The sequence below is a fragment of the Tubulanus polymorphus genome, chromosome 2 (assembly GCF_964204645.1).
Source record: "Tubulanus polymorphus chromosome 2, tnTubPoly1.2, whole genome shotgun sequence".
Lineage (NCBI taxonomy): Eukaryota > Metazoa > Nemertea > Palaeonemertea > Tubulaniformes > Tubulanidae > Tubulanus > Tubulanus polymorphus.
Genome location: NC_134026.1, coordinates 25447527 through 25464413, shown reverse-complemented (window position 1 = coordinate 25464413; position 16887 = coordinate 25447527). Strand labels below are relative to the sequence as shown.

General features: G+C 39.7%; 1 protein-coding gene across 1 annotated transcript in view; it reads left to right on the top strand.

Moving 5' to 3' along the window:
* Positions 1-16267, top strand: part of LOC141899778 (uncharacterized) — a 65703-nt gene extending 49436 nt beyond the window's left edge. The window contains exon 8 of the mRNA XM_074786298.1: positions 11655-16267. Coding sequence (XP_074642399.1) covers positions 11655-12986 — 1332 coding nt within the window. The 3' untranslated portion in view covers positions 12987-16267. The remainder of the gene's footprint in view (positions 1-11654) is intronic.
* The last annotated feature ends 620 nt before the right edge of the window (positions 16268-16887 follow it).

The following is a 16887-nucleotide window of genomic DNA, read 5'->3' as shown; positions in this document are numbered from 1 at the left end:
TGAAAATCAGTGTAAATCTAAGCACATGTACATCATCATGAACTTATTTGGCAGATTTGACCATTATTTGTTTTGCATAACCTTTACGTGAACTGCCCGATGCCGAACAAATTGATTGCCGAGTACCCGAAATATCGCTTATGTATCTAAAGCTGAAAACTGACTTAATCAAGTCGCTGTTCGCGCGTTCTGCGAAAATATCAGTAAGAAACTGACTTCGGCGGCCTTGAGTTGCATTAAAACTCTAATTATGCAGTCGGACATGTTTGACTGATTGCGTAGCGGGATTAAGTTGTATAAAGCCGCGTCTAAGTCTTACCATTCGATATTAAATAATGCCTCGCAATGACCTAATCATGGCCGCGCGCTACCGTCATAATTTCACTGGTGTCTTCGCGCGCCTCGGCCCGTGTAGCTCCTGGCCACTTAATCTTTTTCTGCATTGTTCACTCATAAATCAGAATTTAATCTAACTCTTGTCATATTCGGATGCCGAGTGACCACAAAGCCACCGTCCATATTTCATACTTGTTTGTACTGGCCAGTTTTTGATTTATGCGTCGGGCGCAAGGAAGGTCATCTCAATTCGTCTTAAGCAAATCTTGATTTATTACCTTGCCATCCTTTCGAGAGGACTACAAGCTGAAAAATTGTAGTGGAAGAAAAATTACATTTCAAATTTCATTCATTCGTCTTTGTTCTAGCATTCTTTGTTTTACGGCTATAGCCTTTCGTAATACCAACATCAAACAAGGCGGCTTGTTCGTCTTGTTTTGGTTCGATTTATTTCGTCTACTGGATTCGGAGTAGGATGAGATTTTCACTCGATTGGAATTTTCCCAGACCCCGGCAGTGCTCAATGGCGTTTCTTTAAAATGATAAGATGGTAATTTGAGACGGGTGATCATGCGTTTGTTCCCGGCGCGCTGCTTTATAAACTGCAAATAACGCATGAAAATGTTGGCTTTAGAATTGTGTGCGGAGATTTTTCAAAGCCACTCGCAGTGCCAGTTATTTGCCGTATTGCAAGAAGCCGCGTAACCCGATCTGTCGACCAATCTTCTTAGCGGTATGGATCGCGTTGAAATTCGAAACAAACTTTCATTTTGAATATTTGCAAAGTTTTATTCGGCGAAGCGAACAGTTTTGCCGATAATCGAATTCTATTATGCGAGGCGATATTAGATTTAGATGGCAAATATTTGCTGTTTCAATCCCGTGCAGATTGCCAGTATCGTCCTAGTGGCAGATGGCCGCGCTGCGATTGCATAAGCTACATTTTCCTGGTCATGTTTTTCGCTAAAATTCAATCGATGGTTTTACGGAAATCTGCTCGTCGTTGTAAAGGCACGGATGTTTGCTCAAATAAATCGGTTGTCTGCGAGTTTCGTTTCAAAGATGATGCCCGCACGCATGATTGTCAGTTTTCTCTGTCATTGAAAGCAAATACGGTCTTCATCGACGGAACCGTATCTGGCAAACATCATTTTCTGGTTTGTAGAAATTGAGTTTATTCGATGAAATATCCATTTCAATCGAGTATTATTCCGAATTGTTTGTCGAGTCCGCGTACAAGTGTCGTTGTCTGTAATTCGTGTTCAATTGAAAAACATTATATTTCATCGCGCTCAGCTGCGGTCCTCGTCGGTCAAATTGAAATTAACCCTTTCCTATTCGTTCGCTTCTCGCGCTTGCCACGAAATACAGCTGTTTTTTTTCAAAGGTTAGTGCAAACATGAAGTGCCAGACCACTCGAGGTAACATTTGTGTCGTAAGTATTGAACCGAACGACTGTTTTCCGTAGCACTTTTCAACATTGGATCATAATATCGTTTTATTCTATTTTATTTTTGAAGTTGTCGATAATTATGCCGTTGCGGTGGTATTTTTTAATTATTTTCTCTGCCACTCTGAACTCGCTCATTCTCTCGACATTGACATTATTAATTTTTGATTCCGTCATCAGAACTTATCGATGAAGTTTTCTCTCGCGTTGAAATAAATCATTAAATCGGGTTATCAATTACAGCCCCGACATCCGACAGAACTTTGACTTGACGATGGGACACGATTCGTTACTCTGTGCGAAAAATTAATTCCACCACTAGAATCGATTAATGCAACGTCAAAAATTACATATTAGGAATGTGAACCTGCGACGTTGGAAGCGGTTTGACCCGCGTCACCCGCGCTAACAATGCCGTCGCGTATTGCACGTCAAAGTCTTCGCACCAGTGACGAGGTCTCGAATGTATGGCTCCCGCTCGCAAAAAGAATACAGTCCGATTTGACAAGTCGGGGATAATTTCAGAAAACTAGCAATGCAATTGTCACATCATCGGATGACAGTTTGCGACCGTATACCTTATCGCATCTTTGTGCAGATCGGGCGCTCATTGGCCTGGGAAAACCGCTGTTCGGTGGCCGGGAATCTTTCGAAATCCTTGCTGCAGTCGTTTTAAGTTCGCGGCTGTCAAAGTCGACGTGATTTGCGACAATTCATCGCCGATTTACAAGTCGACGCGCTATCAATTTCTAATTTGAAATGCGGCTGGAAGCTGACCACGTTTCGGCCAGGGTTAGAAGTCAATTATATATGAAATGGAAGCGATGATGAAAATTGTTCAATGTGAATCGGTTCTAAATCCCCGCTGATTATACTCGCGGTCAGGCATTAATGTCGTATTTATGCAAATTAGATGGCGATTTAATCCCTCGCAATTTAGGATCCGTGGTCGTTTGTCCGAGGCGATGATTCGATATAGGAATCATCTGTGAATACTGTATAATAGTGAATACTGTTGTGTTACGCTATAATCTGGATTTAACTGATTTCACTCTTTTCGATTTCAAGTGTGAACTATCTTTTATATGTTGGGCAGTTTGTGATTTCAAATCGATACCTTCTTCCTCATTTTTACGTAGAAAGTTGACCCGGCTGGCCGCCTATCTAAGTCATGATCAAGCTAACCATAATAGATCCGGCAGTTATGGAAATGAACTGATTACAAATTTTATCGCAGTTTCCAAAAATGACCCTGCCGATTAGGAGAAACAAATGGTATCATTTTATCTCAGCCTATGTTATACAGTATTGTCGTTGTTGTCAAATCACACCGCGCGAATTGGGTTAAATTTCACCGCGCGCCGCGTCAGAGATGAATTTATAACTTCATCACATTCGAAACGTATAAATTCGATTTGCCGCCTGTGCGGTCTGTTCTGCATCAGACTGATGTCTTTAAAAAGAATATAAACTTTCACGTCGACGCCAACTGCAGATGAAAGAAATTTCGATCAAACTTTGATTAGTTGCTTGTAATAGCTATTATGGATTCTTGAAATCTTGGTAATGAAAACCGTACGAGGCACTACGGGGCATCGCTGTAGCGATTTGTAATTGAAAATTCATCTGAACTTTGCGCGAGCGTCTCCGGTTTTCGTATATCGACGAACGTCGTATAAACGACAAATTTGCGATTTATTAACAAAGCATGCACACATACGACGAAAATAGAATTTCGTATAAAGTGAATTGCAATTATTAGCCGAGAATCAAACGAAAACGAGAAATGAAATAGAGGGAAAATTCAGTCGTGGCAATTATTTAGAACGATAAAATGCATAATTGAATAACGCGTAGAAATCTTTGAATTCTATAAAAACAAACAGTGTATGGTGGCTTCATATCGAAGATTGTCACTTCGTTGAAGTAAGTTTTTTATTTCGCTGGCGCTGCGAAGTCAAATCATCTCCAGTTGCCACAAAATTAGAAATTTATGGATAACTGTTTTACCGATAATATCGAATCTCTTACACTCCGCATATTTTCTAAGAATATTTCGAGCTTTCGAGTTTTAAGTCATTCAACCGAGTGAAAATGATTTGAATAAGCAGCCAGTTCATAGGTCGACTCTATAGATCAGGTATTTAGTCAGAAATATGGATTCATCTCGGCATCTCTTCATTCTCATTCCGTGTATATAGCTTTTCTGCGCACTAAAGCTGAAGAGCGTTGCGACGAGATTCGCCTTATTGGCTCGCTGTATCCAGTAGTGATATTACTTTAATAAATACTCATTACAGTTTAGATCATATTGCATCTGGAGTATGTTATTTTTGAGACCGTGCTCTGAAATTAAGGAAATGAATTTTCAGCTGTAGGTTTTGCGTCGTGGCCGCGGCTTTAGAATTGTGATTGACTCGGCAAATCAAATTTATCCCCGGAAGTCGTGTCAAGGTGCCACATCGGCGTTCTATCTGGATTTCAGATGAAATTATTATCGGATAAATGAATTTTTTGAAAGGGAAATGAGAAATGGAATAAGTTGGCCGGGCAGGGCTCCCCCAAGAGGGTAAACAATAAGTGTAAGGAGCATGAACGCTGTGCACACACACCGCTTTAACGAGGAAACGTCAACTGACTTTTTTTATCTGTCAAGAGATGAAATCAAAAATCATCGAGCGTTGGTTCAGCTCCATGGTTTCATTAAATTCAATCAAACATCGATGTGAATAATTCTGCGAATGCGGGCGTCTTTTTCGTATCACTTTCCGAGTGGGATTTTCTGTCTTTTCGTATAAAGGAAAACCTGGCTGTAGTTATAAGTTATAAGCGAGACGTTTTCGATTCAAGGACCTTACGTGGTGCGTCGTGATGAATCGAGTTCATTTATATTCACCGCCTTTCAAATTGGCGATGTAAGACCGAAATCTCCCAAAGCGAGTGTGATAACGGCCCGGAAAACAAATGAGACTGGTTTTTCACCACCTTAATGACCTGATTAAAATCTCTCCATGCCTGTCGTTGTGGACCTTAGTTGAATCATTTTAAATGGCCGTCATTGCGGGTCATCAGTTTCAGTGTCTTATCTGGTGACGGGTGTTTTTCCGGTCCGGCGCTCTCCTTAATTCGCCGATAAATAAATGGTTATTCAGGCGGCAATTTGAAAGAGCGCGTTTTTCGATAGCGACTCGACCGGACTGTACAGAATCGGGGTCATCAGTCAAACTGTTCAATTGAATTCACATTCCAAAATCATCAACAAAAACGAATGATAAGAATGTCTTTTTCCTGATCGGTTCGCAAGTCCCAGGGCTTAAAAGTTTGACAAATCGATGTCAAAAATAGCCAAATGTCGGCGAATGCGAATACTGCGCGTAGCTCGATTCTGGTAGAGACAGGTGTAGTAGTAACGAAAACAATTACGCTCGCGTGTCTTTAAAGCTCTTTGATCGTAGTGATTTGTACAGTGAAATCGGGTGATCATACAAGCACACCAGTACCTGTCACACGGAGATTACGCATTTGGGTAATTAAAATTATTGAATTTAATAGCTAATGCCGACGAGTTTTATGGCCTGTTCAAATGTAGATTGTTATTAAGTTTCAGCCGCGTCCCCGGCGGCGATTTATATTCAATTTACTCGTGTTTAGCGCCGGCCTTCAGTTTTCAACGGATTAATTGTGAGTATACGAATCATGCATATTGCAGCCGTAGATATGATTGAGACCGGCGGATTACAGCGCCGCATCCGCAGCGTGAAGAACCTCGCCAAGACTTCACCGAGCCAGACACTATGGAACGGTAGAGCTGCGGTGGAGCCGATTCGATAACTGCGAATGTGAAATGAAATGAAATTCAATAAACAAAATCTCATAACTGAAGCTTTGATTGTATTCATGGTGTTTTATTCGATTTCACATAAACGGTCGTCGACAATCGGCTGTTGTTCAGGGTTGTGGAATGATTGCATTCAATTCGATTGAGATTTTAATAATTCATCTGTAGATACTATAGAGCGCGCGTGTTCGACTGATTGTCATCGTCTTATTTTCATTCAAAACTCGCCGATTTTGAATTCTTTTATTTCGCTGGCGAAACGTGATTCATGCGTCGTCGAAAGGAAATATAGATCGTCGTGATCGATAGGTGCAAAACAAGGTGTAGATTATCGAACAAAGCCTGTCGATATTAGCAGATTTTAACACTCTCAACGAGCTCGTAAAATTCAGATTGAAAAAAAAGAGAAATCTGGACCTAGTTGCGCGTTAGAGTTAACTCTGTGGGTTGAAATTAGTTCATTTTCAATGAGTTAACTCAGAAAAATCTTAACACAGAACTACCTGTGGAACTGGGTCCTGAATTTTCGAAAACAGGAACAGCCAAAATGGAAAACTCGACCTAGTTTTACAAGTTGTGAGTTAGATTTAGCTCTGGGTTAAAATTATTTCATTTTCAACCGAGTTAACTCTAAGTCAGATCTTAACGCCGAACTGTGGAACTGGATCCTGGAATTTCGAAAAATCAATAGCCCTGGCTAATCGATAATCAGTAATATTGATGATTACTGAATCCATAATATACAAATGGAAATCTCCTTTCAAACTATCGATTCTACTGACGACTCTATAGTTATTGCATTTGACAGCAGATGTCCAAGTGGATATCTATCAAAAAGACTCCAAAATTCGCCATCAACTTTTAACGTGTCCCTGATAATTCGACACTTAACATGCGAAACACGACGTTTGGCGCCCGTATAAAAGTGATGTATAATGATTGAACAGACTCTTGTGCGCGGGCAAAATGTTTAATAATGTAAATATATGACTTGACCGGTAAACTATGAATCATACACGTAATATACATATATGTGTGTATCGTATTCTAAATACAGCACAAGTCGCCGATTAAATGGAAAAAAGTCCCGCGTGCTACACATAAGACTCATTTCTCATTTCGTCGGACAAATTGATATATTTCTTTCTTTGATGACCGGAAGCAATTTTCTAGTCGATTATAACGAAGATTCCAGCGTCCGGCCAAACTTCGTCTTATTATCGCTTCATTATGACATTCATTTTCTGCACGTAGCATTCGCCGATTGCGGCACCGCCACCACGGGCTATAAGTCGCACACCGGGGAATCTAATAAAACTGACCGACACCATAATTTTTCACATCACACCGGGCCCGACAGCGTTTTTGTGTAAGCAGGCGTAATAACAAGGATAATTTCAGTCATCACGCAATGTCCAGTTAATTTACAGCGAGCTGGTCCGCGAATTTGTAGATTACAAATTAGAACGGATGCATTGTCGGACCGTTTGGCTCTGTCCGCGTATGAATGTTAGTCTGGCATGCGATCTTTGGCCGGCTGAAGTGGACATTGTGTTCGGCGATATTAATATTAATTCATTTCTAGATTAGATGCCGGGAATTGCATGTTCCCTTGAGAGGGAAGTCCAGAAGAAAGTTATATTAGTTCATAGCCGAAATAAAAAAAGCAATGACGAGGTTAGCAGCTGTATTTCTGATCGCGTGCTCAACCTATTGGTCGTAAATTAACATATTTACTAATAAACGTATATTGCATACTATTAATTACAAATAACTATGTTTGGAGACAGTCAATATATTGGCAAAGCCGGACAGTTCGGAGTAGACGTTGACTAGAAATACAGCGTTCCTGATTTACGTCTAATTCATAATTAAGTTATTAATTTTAGATCGCCGATTGTCATTATTGGAAAAATATCGTTATATTGAAATGATACTTCAAGTTCCCAGGTGCACCAGTCGTGGCAGCACTTCCCGATGACTCTCCGCGTCTCCTTATATGGGTTTATCGATATTTTCCACGTATATAAACCGATTAAATAGATGCCCATTGCCTTCGCGTTTGCGAATGATTCAAAAACCATAAAGGTGCGTTAATTCAACGCGAATTAACCCACATAGCTCGAGTAGTTATAGTTTCAGGATAAAATATTTCAACAATGAAATGTACTCAATTGAAATCAGTGGTATGAATTGAATCCATTTTTACTCCAAAAACACCTGTTTTCAACGACCGCACATGCTCGATTCGAAAATTCATGTATCGTAGTTGTGGGGGTATATTATCAGAGCTAGATTTATATTTCCCTTCTGTTGTATAGAACTGTGTGTGTGTTTAAAGTGTATCGGTTATTCATCGGTTCACATTTGATTCTACAAAAACCGAAATATCTCCATTCATCGGACGCGCAGGACGAAAGCAAGCACACTGAATTGTTGGTTTAGTTTCCTTAATAAAACTGGAAGAATATACACGTAGTTCTTTTTTAACTCTCAAATGGCGAGTCAGTACTCATGAGATGTTTAGTAGAGGATCGGAATCTTTAGGTTGGAGATTAAGACGGTCCACGTCCACCCATACATTTAGTGTGGAATGAAAATATTCGTACGCAATTTCACAAATTTCAAGGTCATTGTCTGATGTAAGCGTATGGTTTTTATGTCCACGTTATGCAGTTGACACGGAGTACACAGCAACATAGATGCAAAAGCACGCCAAGTGGCCATTGTCTTCAGCTTATCGGGTTAAATTCATGCAAATCATTGCCCCCGTTGCCTCAACAATAACACACAAAAACACACAGAAACATATCGAGAATCGAAGGACAGTGTAACGGCATACCTTGGCGATTTCAGGCCATAATGATGGATTCCAGCATCTCCTCCAGTACACCGATGTTACAGACGTCCTTATCGATTTTCTCTAATGACACACTATGATTAAAATGATGGCGGGTGGTATTTGGAGTCTGGCGCCATCTTTCCATAGGACGGTTGAACTTGAATTGATCTTATCCCGCGTCTTTAAGAGCCATCTGTGACAGCATTGCCATCTATCGTGCGTGATGCAGCTGTATAATTCGTGTTCCATCTACGGCAGCCGTCTTACAGTCTTCTTCTGTCGCAAGAGAAAATACTATACTGATTTCCTCCACAACGTTTTTCATGTTCCTTAATACTTATTCTAATCTAACGATAGTACACAAATTTTTCGTTCGGTTGTAGGTAAAAATCCCTTAGGTAAATATCCCCTGGGTAAAAATCCCATATTCAATATAATAAGCCATTGCTACTTGAACGAAAAATGATTTTGTTCCTAGCTTCTCACAATAGATACTTCCAAACATTTGAGACCCTTTTATTCTGGGTGTAAATGAAGAACAACCAACTTTAGAAGATCATCCTGACCCTTTGATGAAATAATGATAAGTATGGACTTTTGTTGCCACACCACATAAATCATTATCTAATGCTGCTTACCAAATTGAAATAGTGGTAAGATACTATTGCACCTTTTAAAAATTTGTAGCCTGATTTTCCTTTAAAAGTGCTTATTTTGGTTTGAAGTAAGTGCTTATAAGTGCTTATTTTGACCATAGCCTTACAACTATGAAACCTGTGTTAAGATAATCTAATTCTAGATAAATTGAAAGTAAGATTTCCCTTCTGTCTGTTTAGTTGTGGAATTCTATCAAACGATGGCAGCAGGGATACACCGGTCGCTAATACCTCCGAATCCTTGTAGATGGCGGCATTGTTTTTCTTGTTCCCACAGTCTGAGATTAAAGACAGTGACACACAAAGATATATCTAATATTTCCATGGACGTCGGTCACTTGCGTGCAATATGCCTGGCGTTTCGGCGAGGTGGGCGTAAGTGTAATAGAATATAGCATAATTCAGACCGTCTTGATCGTTATTATAGTATTCATACAATTCAAGTATATGATAACGAAGTACGATATGGTCATCTAACTGTAGGTAACTTCCTAAATCAGGGACACTTGAACTCTTGTTGCATTGGCTAAGTATGTTGGTTAATGTCTATACGTGGTGCTTTTGGATTTGTCTACGCGGTCCTGTTGTTATTGGAAAGTATTAATGGCGTGGCAATAATGCGATAAGCCATGTCTATTTCGTTCTGGCCTTCATCCATTGTCAGACAATGCTTCTTTTGGCAGCCTTTATCAGAATTCTGGGTATATGAGCACTGTTTTATTAATGTCGATCATGCCGAAAGCCGTTAATGCGATAAAAAGCCCGACAGGGGCTTAGAATGTCCATTAGTTTAGTGTTATGTTTTTTCTATATCAGACGAATGTTGTTATCAAATGTGAGAAGTGTTCTATAAACTTGGTCGGTGTTTCCTGATTCTGACACGCCGGTTTCCTCTCGTCTGTCGTATATAACCATTCTTCCACCGGCAAAATGGCCACCAGCCACCGTAAATACGATCCAATCAGACTGTTACATATGCAGATTAAGCCAATTTGATGTGTTTGCTGAAGCAAACTCTGATTTAAAGGGTCCTTAGCAGCCGACATAGGTCAAGGTCAAGAGGATCTTTTTCTCCCGTTTGCGTTCTTGACGAAAATAATCGCGTGAGATGAATGCGAAATCCACCGGTAACTGATTAATAACAACTGTGACCAATGACGAAAGTTACGAGGAAACAAGTCATAAACTTATTTTGACATCTCTGGACTAGACTATTTATGAGTTCGGTAAAACGTTTCAGCCTCGCAGAAGGTTGCATGCCTGAATAGTATAGATATATTCTGGCGTTTATGCACGGTATACCCGCGATCAGCGTTTATTGCTATTCGGTTGTAAAAAGGAAATGATATTTTCTGTATGTGGTGACTGTTCCTCATTGATATCGTACCATTATGTCTTATCAGACCATTTAACCTTTCCATTAGACCATGTTTAATTACATAACATGTACAGTAATGGCTTCTTTATTGAGTCAGTCCTAATAGGTTCATGATCGCAAAATCGCTAATCATACAGCAATATCCACTAGCAGCAGTACCGATACCTAGAAGCATTTATGACAAAAGTTGGCCGTAGGATAAGAAAGGCATCGAGGATTTGACATGAATGTAAGAAATTATCTTATAATACGAGTTGATGATATCAAATGTTGGTCGATTCAGCGTTGAAGACCTCATTCAATGGTGCTCGGTAATTGGACGCTTTTTAGGTCGCGCGCATATTATTGCACTTTTATAAGTAAAGATTCCGATCAAGGAAATGGTCTCACTGAAGAGGTGTGTATGCGTCCTAATGTTCTAAATGTGACCTCTAATTGACTCCATTCAAAGCTCGCTTCGATTTTATATTCGCATTAAACGAATACTCATATCGATATTCACTGGGGTCTCGTCAGCGCTTCCGTAGCTGATGAGTCAGTTAAGTGTAAAATTTGACGGCGAATCAATTACGTAACTTTACCTCTGCTTTTGCTAGAATTAGGGCCATATCAATTGATTTCTGCAGTTCGTTCTACAACGATATCGATTACACTTTTTTAATACGCGCGGAGTATTGTTAAAACCGATTGCAGACAGTATTAGATGATAGGCACTTGAGATTGGCATTCACTGTGACTTGAACGCTTCCGGATTTGGCCAATTTTCTCAACAGCATTCAATCATCGCACACGATCGGTTTTCGCTGTGCAAAAACGGAATTATACTCTCTTGATGAAAAATATTGATCAGTTAATTTTGTAATGACAGCGCGATGATTACAGTCATCATTTTGGAATCGTTGCTAATATCCTGATAATTCAACTTGGTCGTCATAGATACTGCAAAATTGTACGCGAAGATTACATTATAACGCACGAAAACATAACAACATGAAAATACGTATCCAATCGACCAAATATCGAAACTTCTTTCCATGTCGAAAGTGCCGCGTTATTTATTGTCATGTCAAATCGCTTATGAAATTCGTAGGTTGTTGTCGATCGGAATACGATGCACCATTCATCTTAAGATGCCATATTTTGTGTCTTTTCAGTCTGATTCTTCCGACGACGAACGCAGTGACCGTCGCGGAAAAGGCAGTGGCCCGAACTCTACCCAGAGACCGTATAGAAGAAGGCGCGATACTAGCAGTGACCGTAGTGAACGAAGAACAAGATGCGATTCATCCTATAGCGATTCTAGGAGTTCATACTCTAGCGATAGCAGTGACGATTATGATCATCACGGTCGACGGAATTACGATGAGTTTTACGGTGAAAAGTGGAGGAATGCACCACCATTGCCTTTACACGATGTAGAAGAAAAAGGACTCGTCAGTGAGGATGAAGTGAAGAAGATGGAAGAGGACATGGGTAAACGAAAACGATGGGTAGATGGCGATGAAGAAGGTGAAATTGTATCTGAAACCGATGAGGAAGATAACGAAGTCGATAAAGAAATTGTAAAAAACGCTGATGACAAGATCGTTACTGGTGGTGATGAGAACAATAAAAACGAGGAGGTCACTAATATTCCTGATGAAAGTAAGCCTGAGGTGTCTGGCATCGGTGATGAAAATACGATGGTAGACGTAACTCAAAATATTGACGTCAAAGATCCCCTAGGAGCCGATATAGATGTACATTTACAAAAAGAAGAAATAACGCAGTGTGAGATTCCAAGTGAAGAACGAAAGCAAGAAACTGCTGGTACTGAGTGCATACCTGAAGAAAGTCCAGTTGCAATATCTCAACACGACTATATACGTAAAACTGCTACGACTTCCACTGAGAGTGTACCAACTGAGTTGAGCGGTTCGAAGGAAGACGCAACAGTGCCAGATAAATCGGCTGATAGGGAAACTCTGGTGGAAAGCAACGCTTTGACCCAAGACAAAGTTGTTGATTCTGTATCCGATTCTAAGCGAGTGGTAACGGTCGAAATGTCAGATGATCAATCCTCCGAGAAAATTACTACAACAGATGAGAATGTTCAGGCTGAATCTCCTGCTGAACTGAATGAGGAGGTTGACCATGTGGCGGATAAAAGGTGTGTGGTTTTGGCTAAAGATGTTACACCTTCTAAGCACGAATCGAGTGATGAAGCAGACGTCGAAGCGGAATTATCAATCCAAGTTAGTGATGACGACTTTGAAGAGCATTCCGGTAGATGCACTACAGGAACTGCAGATGAAGAAGAGCAAGAAGATAAAAGGACCGTTGAAAAAGATAATACAGATGAAACAAAAACATCGCCAACTGAAGAGAAAGAGCAAACAGCAAGTACAAGCGCTGATCCTGGATTGTCAAAAAATCAGATGGAAATCCTCGAATTAGAAATGAGAGCCCGGGCAATTAAAGCTATGCTGAAAGGAGCCAAACATTGACATTGTCACTGCAAATAGAAAGTTGTCATTCAATAAGACTCTCTTCTGTTAACACAGCACTCTGTCAAAATATGCACATGGCTCACTTCTACTGTACTTTGTTTGCCACTTGGTCAAACACTATATATGGGTGATTGGTCCCTGGGGTTTACCATCAAATCTTCCCATATGTTGTTTGGTCATTTTTAACTACTGGTGAAAAATACAAATCGTGGTGTATTGCTGCGTATTATTTTTTGCAAAGTGAGAATACTGTCTTTGTGATGATTGAATGTTATGATAGGATGTTCAGGGATATTTCTCAGATACACCGTACGTTGCAAGGTCGTAGTTTTTTGGCGTCATCACGTCGCCTAATGCCTGCCGTTGTAATTCAGTGCGTTTATGATGAATGGCCGTTAGTTTATGTGATAAAGACATGATTGACTTTCTTGATTAACTCACTAACATGCATGCAATCAGGAAATCTGATCAAATTTGAATGAGTACTCGATAATTATCCGCTGCCACACACTGACTGATTATTCGACGCGATGGAAGCGCGATGACTTAAAAAAGCGACAAGCAATGATAGTGAATATTGGATGAACGCAGTACTAGTCGACGTAAAGTTTGCCCGCACGACCCAGATATTATGCAAGATATCTCGCATAGCAATCTTGATCAAAACGCTCTATCCGCGTTGAAACGATAAATCCCACGATACAAAAAGGAAACATGACAATATAGAAAAGAAAAATGGGTCTGACATGTTGCCTTGAGCTAGTAGTTCATTTGGACGTTTCAAGTATAGTCACTTGTAACTTAAATATTCCTAAAGATGACTAATAGGATATAGCAAAAACGAAAACTGAAAAAGGAAAAAAAACTGACTCATTTTTCTTTTCTGTGATGTGGGATTCTACCGTATAAAGATATCTCGTATCTAGTGAAAACTATTCCCCAGTGATAGGCGGTTTCTCCTGGTAAAAACTGTAATATCGTAGTAGTTCCAGTATTTTTGGGTATTCTGGCGCAGTATTAGATGCCGTTTGAAAACTGAGCAATTGTTCAAACTGCCAACATCCCTCGGTTTCATTATTCACAACTGACTGGACCGACGACGTGGGTTTGTCAGCTCAATTAACCAAGTACTGCTCATTTTTCAGCGGGCTGTCCTCTTTGAATCGTTTTCGGCAGACCATTGGCAAGCTGACCAGAAGCCGCCGTTCAAACGGACCATGAATCACGACCACCGGCCAAATTAATCTCGTCCATTGTTTGCTGCATTGACCGTTATTGTTCGCTTCGAAATTGGCCGCATCTCGTGAATGCGAGGATGTTGATTTATTTCGAGAAACAGCTGTAGCGATTGTATTTGCCGCTATATTTATGTAGATAACCGAAGAAGACATTAGTTAAACTTGTCGACTCGGTTACTTAAAGGAACACATTCATTACTTACCGCTATGTACTGTATAAAATATACCAACCCAATAATATCGACTGCTCATATGCCACGATTCTTCAGATTTTCTGACAGTTTAAACTTTGGCAATTAAAAAAATGCTATTTCCGTTTAGATTTCTAATTTACCGATAATCCAGTTAGTTTGAATGATTATTGAGCTATATGAAAGCATTGACCCGTTCGACAGAGGCTTTGCTTATTTTGGAATTTCATGTATGGGAAACATAGAAATGGCTAATGCACTTCATTAATGCGGTCTTTTTCCGGAATCGAAAGTTAATGCAGCCAGACTAGACCGGGTTAATTAGTTTGTCCCCGTGTTGATGACAGTCATTGGTTTGTCTAATCAACGATTCATTCATTTGACAAGCTCGTTCATCTCATTGATGGATAAAATTACCTACAATGCAACTGCTTAACTTGTAAACTTAAAACTCTGATACTCTAGCTGATAACGTCAGGCTAGTTGCTCAATTCACATGAAGCGATGGATCTACTGAAGTTTCAGTTAAAGCCAAATTTATCTGTGTATTACGTAAATATGTACGTCATACAATTCAATTCAAATGAATGTTTATTCATCATATTCTCTTACATGATTGTAGATGGTATAAAACATTTTGTAATAAAAGAAAGATGATGTATGAAATTTGTACATAGAATAATAATGGAAGAGGTCTGATATACGCTAGGCCTCGGCAATTTCGAAAATGACTTTCGCGCTACAAAGTCACTTTGAGACGGGCTCAGAGGCTTGTAAACTGATAAACTCTCCACGGCGCTGACATCTTACAGTCGAAAGACCGAAGTAGCCAATGAAATAAAAAGGTCATATTGTGTAAAGTTAATTTCTGAGACACTTGAGAGAGCATTTCTGCTTAACTCTGGGACTAAAGCACATCTCGTTCCAGGCTCGGTTGGTGAATCAATTACATCAAATAAAGCATATTCGCCACGAGCCTCCGGTGGAACGGGGTTTGTTTAATCGGTAGAATTATCCGTAAGGCAAATATTTTCAGACGTGTACCATCCTGATAAGATATCGACAAGACCTAGGGAAGCAGACAGCTGTATCAGTTGCAACCGTTACCACTTAAGGCTTCGTTTGACTCGATACGAAAGGGACTCTTGACCTGAATACTCATTCAGGTGACTTATTCCGCCTTCACGTGTGACATCGATGATACTGTGTCAAACTAGCTCCGTAGTCTTTATGAGACTGTAAATGCCATTGATTATCGTATGTTGTTTGTCGAACGTCAACGAATTTTCCTGTAACTACAAACAGCTATATATACATATATATATAAGCATACATTTAGTACCTTCCATGGTTTTTTTAACGACGTTTACTCGACTGTAGATAAGTAAGGTTGAAGATGATGAATAAATATTTTTTCAATCGTTTCTCCATCAATGAATACAAGGTTATCATGTTCTTTCTCTACGTTCAATGTCATTTCGTGTAATTTGTATTTCCAGATCTTTGTATACATGTTTATATAGCAGAGAAAAATATTCTTAAGGCTATTGCAGTTTCTAGTTGAGCACAGTCTATACTGTACGATCATTTATTGTGCAGATCATGTTATCTTTGTATGACTGCAGTGCATGATGTCATGTAATACCAGGTCTTAGTAAGAAGTTAACTGAGTTTAATTCGTGCAAGATATAGATAATCTATTGTGTAATATGACATTCTTACTCATCATGTATCATTTTAGAAAAAAATGGACAAAATTTATACATGTAATTGTTACGACATGATGACGACCGTAGAATGTCACAATCATCTCAATAAACCCTGTATTTTGTACGTTGTATTGTTTTAAGTTTTCTCTCGGACTGACTGCTGCTGTTTCAATGCTTTAGTAAAAATACTATAATAAACGAGTCTACGGTGGAAAATGACGCGCGTCGGTTCTAGTTCTTGTTTAGTTGTACTCAAAATGGAAAGGAACCCGGTGTAAAGCTTCAGCAAGGCCAATTTATTCTCGATGTGACAGGCAATCAAGGAACGTGTCAAATCGGTCATATTATGCAGAATAAATGGGATGGTGTCGTAGTATGAATTGCATTCGTTCGATCGGGCAGCGGTCCCATGTTTATGTATGTCGCTGACATATTTGAAGATAACAACGCTTGGTAAAGTGATATCAACCCCTCCCGACCTCAGTCCTTTACACCAGATTTCAATTTTAAACTAAAGATGATCGATGATAGTGCCTGAAATGTATTGCCGTGCAGTTTTGATTTTAAGTGAAGATTTCTCATTGTTATGTAGCTACACGCGCAAGTTAATTTTATACTTGGTTTGAGAGGCGATATTCTGTTCACCAAATATCTGTCCCCTTCATCGCGTTTTCGATGCTACGTGAGCTTTCATTATATACCAAGACGATGAGAACCGGCCTTTTCTCGCTGAATAAACATCATGAACTGATACTGAAGC